Source organism: Bombyx mori, chromosome 28, assembly GCF_030269925.1.
Source record: "Bombyx mori chromosome 28, ASM3026992v2".
Lineage (NCBI taxonomy): Eukaryota > Metazoa > Arthropoda > Insecta > Lepidoptera > Bombycidae > Bombyx > Bombyx mori.
The window spans coordinates 2,259,827-2,273,311 of record NC_085134.1 but is presented as its reverse complement, the minus strand read 5'-3'; the positions used below and the strand labels follow the sequence as shown (position 1 = coordinate 2,273,311).

At 36.8% G+C, this 13,485-nt stretch overlaps 1 protein-coding gene across 2 annotated transcripts in view; it reads left to right on the top strand.

Moving 5' to 3' along the window:
- Nucleotides 1-13,485, top strand: part of LOC101745890 (uncharacterized) — a 45,317-nt gene that overhangs the window by 14,277 nt on the left and 17,555 nt on the right. Inside the window, exons 2-3 of one of the 2 annotated variants that reach the window (XM_012696689.4) lie at nucleotides 8,417-8,524; nucleotides 13,410-13,481. In XM_012696689.4, the coding sequence (XP_012552143.2) occupies nucleotides 8,487-8,524; nucleotides 13,410-13,481 (110 nt within the window). In that variant the 5' untranslated portion in view covers nucleotides 8,417-8,486. Of the gene's footprint in view, nucleotides 1-8,416; nucleotides 8,525-10,123; nucleotides 10,338-13,409; nucleotides 13,482-13,485 lie in introns of those variants that run through there. The other variant, XM_038021203.2, reaches the window with a different exon arrangement.

The window sequence follows — 13,485 nt, the reverse complement described above, 5'->3', positions numbered from 1 at the left end:
TCCCACGATATAATAAGTAAATAGATAAATCTATACATATAAATAAAATTGGAGTGTCTGTTTGTAACATTGAAATAACCGCTTTTTACGATGTGCATATGAATATATATACGGTATATACACCAAAATAACATTTTTAATTTTTTTGTCTGTCTGTCTGTTTGTTCCGGCTAAGCTCTGGAACGGCTGGACCGATTTTGACGAGACTTTCACTGATAGGTAGCTGATGATCTAAAGAGTAACTTAGGCTACTTTTTTTAGACTAGATTTGCCCAGCAGCGTCACCCATGATATGAAAATAGCAGCGGGTAACATCGCGGGACTCTGCTATTAATAATAAAATTTAATATTTCCGAAGCGAAGCGAGGGCGGGTCGCTAGTAATATATAAATCCGATGGCTTATAAACTCTAAAATGACAAATCGAGATATCTTATCGAGATTAAAGTATCAAGGATGTTTGATGCTCGTCGAATCATACTTCAAACTGTTTTCGGTTGGTGATATAATATGTAGTATAAAATATAGTATGCGAGGAAGTCTTGAAAGTACGATTTAGCTAAGCTTTTACAGACTAAGCTCGACGTTCGGTTGTAGCTTTTGCTGATAAGACTGAATTAATCCGATATCTTAAAATTCGAATGTGTTTTCAGAGATGTTGTACCGTACCTACAAATTTTGTTCGGAGTGATTGACATTGACAGAAGGGAACGTCAAAAAATTATATTTTTTGGAAGCAACGGCTCCAATTTCTTTAAGCCACTAAATATATCTTCACATTGAGAAAAGGTTGAAATTGGCATCGGGCCTTGAGCTATCCTCAAGTTCATCGGAAATCTTGAAGCTTGTAAAAATTATGTTTGGAATAGTATATGTATATTCGTCACATAAATAGATTCGATCAAACTAATGAAAGTGCTTACAAATTATGTTTTTTATTACTTTGGCTTTATATCTAACCAAGACAAGAACAACCGAGATATTTTATTCTAATTTCGTTGGTTAATAGCATGTTTTTTTTTTAATGTTAAACTATTTATATTTAGTACATTATATTGTTTAAACAATGTTCGTTTGAGAAAGAATCATAAAATGTAGGTGTGTATTAGTGTGATTATTGAAACAGATAAATCCTATTTTTGTATACTTTATCGCCAGTACACCTTATCTACAGGTCTAATTACTTTTTTTTATCGCAAATCTTGATTGCACCGATTCCGAATGCAGGAAGTTAATGAAGTGTTAATAATACGTAATGCAAAAGAATACTTCGAATGATATTAAGAATTATATTCGCTTATACGAGCATCCGCACTTATCTATATATTAATACGTGAAGCAAAAACTTTGTATCCCTTTTTACGAAAATTGCGCGGACGGAGGAGTATGAAATTTCCGACACTTATAGAGAATATAGAGATGGATTTTTTTTTTATAGCTTAGATGGGTGGACGACTTCACAACCCACCTGGCGTTAAGTGGTTACTGGAGCCCATAGACATCGTAACGCCCCAACTTGAGATATAAGTTATAAGATCTCAAAAATAGATACAACGGCTGCCCCACTCTTCAAACCGAAACGCATTAGTGCTTCACGGCAGAAATAGGCAGGGCGGTGGTACCTAACCGCGCGTACTCACAAGAGGTCCTACTACCAGTAAAAAAGTTTAAAAGTAAAAGTTTACCAGTAAAAAGTACTTGTACTTTCTTCCATCGATGTATACAAGTTCCAATCAACCAAATTCGGACCGTCGGTCTACCGAGCAAGCTCCTGATTTGCCTAACTTTGCCTTCTTCTGTTTTAATGTGTATATTATGTGTATATTATTCTTTTAGGCCTCTTAGAAATAGATTCATTCTCAACATCTTCGGATTCGTCTTTCCCAGAGTCTACTAAATATTCGGGGGCGTTAGTAACAGAAATCGACATAATTACTTCAGTGCGCCGCGTAGGGCACCGGTGACCTACATTGCAGTCAAAAGGTTACATTAGGGCCAGGTTACATTAGAAATCACGTTTCATGTAAAAGAACTTAAGAGTAAGTCTTACAAATTCAAATTCAAATTTCAAATTCAAATTCAAATTCAAAATCATTTATTTCAACTTAGATGTCAGTATGACACACTTGTTGAATGTCAAAATAAAAATAACAATATTAACTCAACCACCGGTTCCAAAAAAAGCCACAGTCCTGAGAAGAACCGGTGAAACAAACTCAGCGGGCTTTTTTTGTTTTTTGTTTTTTCTCAAAATATTTCCTTTTTTTTTTAAATAAATAAAAATATTTACAATAAAGGAAAAAAACAAGTCAAAAAATACAATTAAAATAATAATAATAATGAAAAATGAAAAGGCCAGGAGCGAACGCCTCATTCCCACGTAGTGCCATCTAGTAATAATCCTTAACTTTATAATATGCCTTGTTACACAAACGTTCTTTGACAGTTTTCTTAAATCTATGAACAGGTAGTAATTGAACGTTTAGTGGGATCTTGTTGAAAAGTTGGACACCCAGCCCCCTAAAAGAGTTGCTTATTTTCTTAATTCGAGCCGCCGGCAACGCAAGCCTATGTTTGTTCCTAGTGTTCACATTGTGCAAATCGCAGAATCTCGGGAATTCCTCAATGTTTTTACGCACGTACAATAAATTTTCAAAAAACTGTCGTAGCTATTACAAAAAAGTTAGTTAATATCAATACAAAGCTCTAGAAAGCTGTATTCATAGTAGTGAAATTAGTTAGTCAGCTCTTGGCTATTTGCAGGTGGACTATGTGTGTAATCTATATATATATGTATGTTCAGAACTCCTTATATATTACCGATTTATCTATACATACTTCTATACTAATAATATTATAAAGTGGAAAGATTTGTTTGTTTGTTTGTATTGAATAGGCTCCGAAACTACTGAACCGATTTGAAAAATTATTTCACTGTTTGGAAGCTACACTATTCCCGAGTGACATATAGACTATGTATATATATATATATATTTTTTAAATTTGGAATCCTTACTAAAACTCCAATAATATAACCCAAGGTGTAAAAAAAATACCTAAAATATTCTTTACATCGCGTGCCCTGCGAAAACTACTCATGATAGAATAAAATAATGTACTAAGACTTTGTAGAACACATTATTATTAACAAAAAGTATCGGTACAGCATATGTCTAATATTATAGTTATGCCACAATAAGTGTTCTTTTATTAAAAAAAATAAAACAACGTCAAATATCGTTGAAATTTTTGTTAAAGACCCGAGCGGAGCCGGAGCGGACCGCTAGTAGTATATAAAACATAAGCTAACAGTATTTTGAATAGGTTAGTCGCTTATTTTCACTCTTCAGAGACAGACGCAGATCTGGTCAGTGAAGGTTTTTTTTTAGATCCTGCAACAAAGCCATTGTATGCAAATAAAGGCCACGCAAACTAACCTACATATTGTGACAAGGTCGTTGAACTTAAGGGCAATTATAAACAATGGCATTTTAAAGGTCGTCTACCCACTTTGGTGACTTATTAAGTCGTAATGACCATGACATTTTGAAAGTTTAAAAATGGGGTGTAAAACAAAATCGGTCTCATATATTGCTTGGCTCTTTTTTTTTTAATACGCTTTCATTAACTTCTTCAGGGATATTACTAAGTATGTAGGTATGTCTAGAGAGCCATTTAAAGTTTAAAATTTGGGAAAAACCTTTGAAACAAAAAAAAAAACTTGAAGTGGAGGAATGGAGTTAACTTAATTGAAGTTCAATTAAAAACATCGAACTGTTGATTTCTTTTTTTTATTTATTGCCTACATGAGTGAACGAGCTCACAGCCCACCTGGTGTTCGAATCTTAGGCTGGTACCAATTTTCCTAATGAAATACGTACTCAACAAATGTTCACGATTGACTTCCACCTTGAGATATAAGTTCTAAGGTCTCAGTATAGTTACTACGGCTGCCCCGCCCTTCAAACCGAAACGCATTACTGCTTCACGGCAGAAATAGGCAGGGTGGTGGTACCTATCCGTGCGGACTCACAAGAGGTCCTACCACCGGTAAAGTAGTAGCGAAACAGTGAGATTTCGACCTTACATCACAAGATGAGTGGCGGTATTGGGATATCCATAGACAGAGGTAACCAAACTATTGCCTATTTCTGCCGTGAAGCAGTAACGCGTTTCGGTTTGAAGGGTGGAGCAGCCGTTGTAACTATACTGAGACCTTAGAACTTATATATCAAGTTGGGTGGGGCATTTACGTTGTAGATGTCTATGGACTCCTGTAACCACTTAACATCAGGTGGGCTGTGAGCTCGTCCACCCATATAAGCAATACATAAAATTTTTTTTTTACTTATTTAATTATTTCAATTCGCAGCAAATCGTAATCATGAAAAATAAACTAAATTCTCCCTGTCAAGGTTAAGAACTGTATCTGTTTATCCATACCCGATCCTGTATACCGAATGGTAAACAGTCAACGTCGCCCAAAGCAAGTCATTACGGATCCTCCCGATCCATTAACGTCGCTTGCGACGAAGGGCTCGACGAGAGAATTATCCCATAGACACAGCCCACTGAGTTTCTCGCCGGATCTTCTCAGTGGGTCGCGTTTCCGATCCGGAGGTAGATTCTGCGAAGCACGGCTCTTGCTAGGGTTCATGTTAGCAACGTCATCAGGTTTGAGCCCCGTGAGCTCACCTACTAGTTAGGGTTACGCTGGAATAGCCTCTCTAGGCTACCAGCTTAGGTAGGAAAAAAAAAGGGATAATGATTGAATCTAACGTAATTTTCACAAACTTTGAAACCTCCGATCGACTTGAAGGACCGATAATATTAATCTAGTATCTCGACCAGGAAATATTTATGTAATATCTAATTCCGTTTTACATTGAAAGCGAGTGTTATTATTTTTATTGCGCTAATCTTAGTTGACACGGTGGAACCGGTTGACTGTGACGTCACAGCCGGAATCCGACACAAGTCACGAGACACAGATCCAAAGACTGTTCTACAGTGTGCTTAGTGCGAATTTTTTAACGTTCTCGATAACGTAAAAGTTAACTGAAATTCATATGGAGTTGGAACGTTTGCCTACGTTTGCCGCTAGGGGCGCTGTTCCAGTGCACACAAATATGAGTTAACTTTAACGCTATCGAGAACGTTAAAAAACTCGCACTAAGTACACAGATATCGGTACATATCGGTACATACATACGTGAAAAGGAAGGTGGGTGGTACAAGATCGCGCGGGAGTTCATCTATGCGGACCAAATCGAGACTAGTGCGGGAGCTACCTTAGATGAGTGTAGAAGAATGTCAGCCCACTGAGTTTCTCGCCGGATCTTCTCAGTCACGTTTCCGATCCGGTGGTAGGTTCTGCGAAGCACTGCTCTTGCTAGGGCCAGTGCTAGCAACACTCCCGGTTTGAGTCCCGTGAGCTCACCTACGTGTTAGGGCGAAGCTGAAATAGCCTCTCAAGGCTATCAGCATGGGTAGGGGCAAAAAAATTTAACATTTCTTAACTACGTCTTTCATTGGAAAAGCTTTAAAGCTGTCTGCAGGATTCGAACACTGGCACAGTCGCATCGCTTGATACGAATCCACCGGGTGTCTTATCATTTATAACGTGGCGTCTTCGAATCTCGCACTTACTCACAACACGCATTACCAACGATTGGCACCGGTCCAAGTTCAAACAATGAAGGAAATAAGCTTAAGGGAATTTATGAAGCTTCCAAACAAAGGTCTACCGAAGAAAGGTTATTTTTAACCTTCGATCATTAAATGAGTAACCATCCTAATACTCTCACCAACGTTAGCGTGCTGTATTACTTTAATTATCATTCATCCATCGAGTTCTTCTTAAGTGGTCGCTGATATCCTTAATCGTATCCTAAATCGTATCCTATCCTAAGTTTTACTGGTGGTACCTATTTCTGCCGTGAAGCAGTAATGCATTTTGGTTTGAAGGGTGGGGCAGCCGTTGTAACTATACTGACACCTTAGAACTTATATCTCAAGGTGGGTGGCGTATTTACGTTGTAGATGTCTATGGGATCCACTTACCACTTTACACCAGGTGGGCTGTGAGCTCGTCCATCCATCTAAGCAAAAAAAAACAGTCAATACGGCCCCACATTGGGACATGTTCTGGAAGTCTCAATTCTACTAGAAATCTCCTGCCTACCCTCCAAACTGGAACATAGGATTTCTTTACAGCAGAAACGGGAAGGATGATAAATGAAACCAGCGGCTTATTCTGGTTGGTGATCGCAGCTTCCTGCTAAACTTAGCTCACCGTTCTCGCTGACGTGCAAATTAACCTAAAACATACCGCGTATATGTACATATATATTCAGCGCGTTCATATTATTATGTACCGGAAAATGTTGCCTTCTATCAAAAAGCGTAAGATAGAATATCTCGGCCACGGGCTCAGGAACTATAGATACACGCTGCTGCAGTTGGTAATGATGGGCAAAGTGGACGGAAAGAGACGTGCTGGGCGAAGAAGGAAGAAATGGCTCCGGAATATCCGGGAGTGGACCGGTATTGCCTCCATCGAACAGCTGTTCCGTCTGACTGCTGATAGAGATGATTACAGGAAGCTAACGGCCAACCTTCAGGGTTGAAGAGGCACTGGAAGAAGAAGAATACCGTACTAAGTTTCTTGACGGATCTTCTGAATGGTTCGCGATTTGGTACTAGATTCATCGAAGCACTGCTCTTGGTAGGACAGATTTTAATCGGTTCTTTAAGGTTTAGCCCTGTGAGCTCTACTGATCGAGGTGAAGCCAACCAGAACTAATAGCTTATTGAAGCTACTGGCTAATGGGTAGGCGAAAAAGGTCTTCACTTTCCCATTGGCATCCAATTGTTTTAGTAAACACTCGACAGCGGATTGGCCGAGAGCTCATCTATGTGTCATATGTCAAAAAATAACTTCCATTGATTTAAGGCGATCATTTATTTGTATTCAGTTACATAATATCAACAGAGATAATACAGTTTTATCTCACATTATAAGCCGAGAGATTCTAATCTCCAATATCTCCATTATCTCCACGGCGCTGAATGTTTAAAATATAAAAGCAAACAAATCAACTATGATTAATAGTTAATTATAAAGAACTATTGTGTTCACATTCCGTGATGCGAACAATGGTTCAGAATTATTTAGAAGTGTCACGGAACTGAATAGATACTCTATTTAAATATATAGTCCATCCTAACGTCATAGCTTGTGATTAGCGGCCAGACATAACTTGACAGGTGAGGTCTTTTTGGCGGGACGCGAGGAGTGAAGTTAAGTTGTGTTTTGTTTTATTTTGTCTATTTAGTGTTTCTTCAGGTTTAAATGTGTAGTAACGGTGGATTATTAACTGCTTAGTATCTGTGAAAGTGCACAAATGTGGGAAAATAAAATAAAGCCGCTGAACGTAACTTCTCGGGATCCTCCAAAAAGTCCACTGAAAAAGTCTCAGTAAATGACTACCATTTTACTGAGATTATAGTATCTCAGTAAAATATATTTCATCCCATATCATCACTCATCTCATTTCATTTCATTTCATGCCGTGTTTCATATTAATCAACTTCACGTCATTTCATAATATCATATATAAAAAATATTTCATTATAAATATCAAAAATAAATCATATCTAAAAAATATTTACGAAAGATTAGGCTGTATGATACCTTTGCCTTTCCAGTTGGAAAAATAAAACTATTACTACTACATTACAAGTGAAAGAATTAACTAAATATATAAAAATAAATTGACAGTCACAGGGACTGTCGATAGAAGTCAAAACTTATGACTTTGAATTTTAGTTATAAAATTTTGATAATTTTTTTTTTTAGCTTAAAAATATTAGGATATCTATTTAGTACTCACAATTGTACTGCATAGTGATTCTACAATTAAACAATTAAGATAATAATTAAACTCAAACACTATTTTATCATTGCATATACTATATTTTTACTAAATCCATTCAATTTTAAATGTATACAAAGCACTAACTTTGCACAATACATCCATATGTATAGCGTCATAGTATACAGATATAATGCTACTACGGCATGCGGTAACGCGAACCCATAAGATTTTCCCGTTCCAAAAAAGTGATCACTTTTAGTTTTAAGTTAAATTATTGAAAAGCTTTATAATTATTTAAAACGTGATTCTTGTTGTTTGCATAAATAATGCAATACGCGATATGATTTTTTCTCGCAAGATGGCGCTGTAAATAAGGGCTGGCACTCAATCGTATTTTAAATAATATCCCAAAATCACGCTTCATCAAAATCGGTCTAGTAGCAGTTGCAAGAAGACACTAATCCTCAATGTATTCATTATTGATGTTTGATAATCTTTAAATATGTTGTTAAAATATGTTTTTTTTTGTTGTTACAGAAATGACAATGCGGCAGAGGCGACCTTGAATTCAGGAATTTCTCTTCGATATCCTCTCGACATGTGACTAATGAAAATGTTACTTACGCTATGTAAATCATGCCAGTAGTAAGTCCTTTTTGTTTTTTCTGTACCTACTTTATTTTTATTTTTACCAGTAACCAGTCTAATACTGGTTACCGCTGTCCATGAATATCCCGCCACTCATCTTGTGATGTAAGGTCGAAATCTCACTGTTTCGCTACAGCCTCGGGATTACTTCAGCAGTAAATAGACGGGTTTGTGGTGCCCACTTGTCCCGGCTTATAATACAGTTAAAGGCACTGTGATCAAAGGACCTGCAGGTAACCATCCTATAACACGGTAGATACGTTCATATATATTTTTTTTACCTGAGCCTAGCCTTAAAAGGCTATTTCAGCGTAACCTTAACTAGTAGGTGAGCTCACGGGGCTCAAACCTGACGACGTTGCTAACACGAACCCTAGCAAGAGCCATGCTTCGCAGAATCAAATCAAATCAAATCAAATCAACGACGAGAACGATGACCGGTGCGTGAGGTACCTAAAAGCACAGTTAGTGGATCGGGAGGATCCGAAATGACGCGTTTTGGGCGACGTCGACTGCTTTCCATTCCGTCCGCAGGATCGGGAATGTAGTTACCGGCGGCCCCGATGAGAGGGTTCTCGTGTAGTGTCGCTTTGTCGAAATGGCTACGTTCATACAAAGTCCCGTGTTGTACGGAACCTGTCAATCAAATATACATTATCAAGGACAACTCAAAAACTAGTGGTCGGATCTTGATAAAATTTAAACGAGGATCCGCCTAGAAAAGAGTTCTGAATTCGTTCTGAGTTCGAATATAAACCTAGTTTTTGTGTAAATAAAAACTCAAATAACTTGACTTTGTCGCGTCGGATAACAAAAAAACGGACTGTGTAATGTTTAAGTGCAAAATTTCCTCTCGATCACGATAAAACCGTCAGGCATCTGTCAAGATAATTTGACATTTAAACGTCACTTTGGTTATACGGTGAGCATGTGACGATTTTGTGAAGATTGTGTTATATGGCCATTCAGTTTAAATGGGAATCCTGTAAAATACGTGTTTCGTGTATGAATTTTAGTCAATTGAATAGAAATTACATGCAATAGTGTGAATTTTGTGTAGTGTAGACGATACGATCGTGTTTTTTTTTTTGTAATTTAATAGATAGTGTGAATTTTGTATAGACAAAGCAATCGTGTTTTTTTTTTTTAATTCAAATTTAAATTTTGAACTTATTTGAGTGATACATTTAGGAAGAGAAAAGTTTATTTTCCATGGCTTATGTATCTGAAACTGTTCAATGGAAATTACATGGAATAGTGAGAATTTTGTGTAGACGATACGATCGTGTTTTTTTTTTGTAATTTATTAATTAGTGTGAATTTTGTGTAGACAAAGCAATCGTGTTTTTTTTTTTAAATTCAAATTTAAATTTTGAACTTATTCGAGTGATACACTTAGGAAGAGAAAACTTTATTTTCCATGGTTTATGTATCTGAAACTGTTCAATGGAAATTACATGGAATAGTGTGAATTTTGTGTAGACGATACGATCGTGTTTTTTTTTTGTAATTTATTAATTAGTGTCAATTTTGTGTAGACAAAGCAATCGTGTTTTTTTTTTTTTTTTAATTTAAATTTTAGACTTATTTGAGTGATACATTTAGGAAGAGAAAAGTTTATTTTCCATGGTTTATCTGAAACTGTATTAATAAAATAGAAGTTCTTACATATATAGTGGTGAAAGATTCTTTATCGAAATTATAATCTAAAAAATATTTAATATTCTAATACTAAGTCGAAATTGAAAATGAAATTTCTTTTGAATAGTTCAAAGGACATTGTGATAATTTATTTGTGAAAGACAATTCGGTGAGTTCTATGCCATAATTATATCGTAGAGACAGACAGAAAGTAGGAAGCGTACCTTGAGGGCTCCGTATTATGGATTAAATTAAATAATGTAGACACTGATGGTAGGACCTCTTGTGAGTCCGCGCGGGTAGTCCGCCCTGCTTATTTCTGCCGTGAAGCAGTAATGCGTTTCGGTTTGAATGGTGGGGCAGCTGTTGTAACTATACTGAGATCTTAGAACTTATATCTCAAGATGGGTAGCGCATTTACGTTGTAGATGTCTATTCGCTCCAGTAACCACTTTACACCAGGTGGGCTCTGAGCTCGTCTACCGATCTAAGCAATAAAAAATAAACCAAAAACACAACTTGAAGTGGGCAGACAAAATATCTCAAATGACATAACTCTAGAATGTCTAGTTCAAAATCAACTTTACTGTTGAATAGTTTAAGTCGTTTTTTGTCGCACTGTGGTAGGTGGTGTTTGGTAGGCCACGTAGGCATAATACGAAGTCCTCTGAACCTTACTTCTTTTTTTATTACACACCAAATATACCTATAATGACACCTACCCCGCGTGCCCCCTAAGCGCGGGGATCTCGTAAGAGGTTCTGACCCGGCCCTAAAGAAAAAAGGCACTCCATTCGCTTAGTAACAGAAATCGACATAGTTACTTCAGTGCGCCGCGTAGGACACCCGTGACCTACAAGCCAATGAAAGGGTTAATGTAACTGACAATATAAATTATCCTTGATGTTTTGTACACAAAAAAGGCCACGTATATGCCATCTAATTTAAGACCCAGCATCACGAAGATTCGTGATCCAATCATAATATTACCTCGAATTTAGCATAAACATTTATCACCCAAGTGTGACAATGTTAATTTGTAAAGTAAAATGTCTGAGTTAGAATTTCATAATGCTTTTTTTGGGTTCCGTCTTCATTTTGACGCTAACGGTATATGGTAAAATGCGTTAGGCTATGGTCTTGGAATAAGTGAAAAAAAAACGACTTTAATTGCTTTTTGCCTGGATATTAATTATGCTTAATAATATCATAAAAAAGATATAAAAATGTATTTTTTTTTTTCAATTTAAAAAACACTAAGTATATAATAATTGTAAATAGACATCCTTTAAAAAAAACCGACTTGAAATAGAAAAAAAAAGATATTCCAAAACAAATTAATATACACTAAAAACGATAATCATCGAAATCGGTTGGCGTGATATTGAGTTATAGAGTTATTCATCTATTTGTCGCGCACGTACTTAATGCAACTTTAAGACTTATATGGTTTTCTCATGGATACCATTATCACATGGGACCACACGGGAAGCGTCAGCTTTCTAATAAAAAAAGAATCATCAAAATCGATTCACCCAGTCAAAAGTTATGAGGTAACAAACATATAAAAAAAAACATACAGTCGAATTGAGAACCTCGTCCTTTTTTGAAGTCGGTTAATTAAAAATAAATATATTATTATTTTTATAGTAAAAACCAAAAACGTAGGCAACGATTAATGACAATCTCACAGCTAGTTGACAATGGTCCGTCATGTCTGGTGTGGAACAACAAACACTTAAAGATCTCATCTTATCTATCAAGGTCAACAAACATAGTTGATGTATCTATTGTGATTACAAGCAGTAGCTATGTAGACAGTTGACAAGAGACAATTTGATTTTAGCTGGACATCACATGTCTTTGATAAAAGAATATCGTAATTTCACGCAATCACTATCACTACTTATTATAAAACAAAGTCGCTTTCTCTGTCCCTATATACCTATGTATGCTTAAATCTTTAAAACTACGCAACGGATTTTGATGTGGTTTTTTTTAATAGATAGAGTGATTGAAGAGGAAGGTTTATATGTATAATAACATCCATTAAATAGTAGAAAAATACTGTTATTTTTGAGGTTTCTAATGTGATGTCGTAAATAATCAATAATAAATTACAGTTTCCGAAGCGAAGCGAGGGCGGGTCGCTAGTGTAAAATAAAATATAGATAATACGCATGGTTTCCGAAGATATGCCTTTTCGAACGCTTTAATTGTATTTTTGCCTTCGTAACTTCGAGACTACGTGGTTTTCCAGAGGATAAGTTGTGGCCTTTGCTCATGGACATAAATTATTCAAGCTCTATGTATTGCTGAGGGCTATTTAAATCAGGTGAGCGGGTTTCAAAGGAAGCCTCATAGCGCTCGAATGAGGAATCAAAGCCGGATATCACGTGGCAAAATTGATGATCTCTGGATACGGATTCTGAATGAGCGCAATGGGTCCAAAAAGTGTGAAACTCTACTTCTGTAGTGAGTGGGATAATAATTAATAATAACGGAGAACAAAATCACCCACGGTCGTAGGGCCTCCATTTAGGATTCCCTGTGTTATGGGTACAAGACAGATAAAAAAAAATTTCCTACCTATGATGGTAGCCTTGAGAGGCTATTTCAGCGGAAGCTTAACTAGTAGGTGAGCTCACGGGGCTCAAACCTGACGACGTTGCTAACAAGAACCCTAGCAAGAGCCGTGCTTCGCAGAATCTACCACCGGATCGGAAACGCGACCCACTGAGAAGACCCGGCGAGAAACTCAGTGGGCTGTATCTGTGGGTTAATTTACTCGTCGAGCCCTTCGTCGCAAGCGACGGGCTTGGTGAGGACGGTGACCGGTGCTTGTGGTACCTAAAAGCACCGTTAATGGATCGCGAGGATTCGTAATGACGTGTTTAGGGCGACGTCGATTGACTGTGTACCACCGAATCAGTCATGTATTGAAAATATCGACGCTTGAAAGGCAAACGTGACTAAGCGACAATAACTGCTTTGTACATAAATGATAGGCAATAACCATATTCGATGCGCAAAAAATATATATTTCTGGGTCTATTAAAATCATTTCAATCCTACAGCTAGATTCGTTAAAATATAAATTTTTTCAGGTATTTCAACTTCAAATTAGTCTACTGTAAAGTTCACGCATTGTCGCTTAGTCACGTTTGCCTTTCAAGCGTCGATATGTAAACATACATATATACCAGTATTTTCATATATACTTATCTCTCTTTGTCCTCAGCTGCTGGGAGACCATGTATTGGAACTGTTGCGAGGAGAAGTTTTGTTTCGACAAAAAAATCGCTGCATACAAGTAA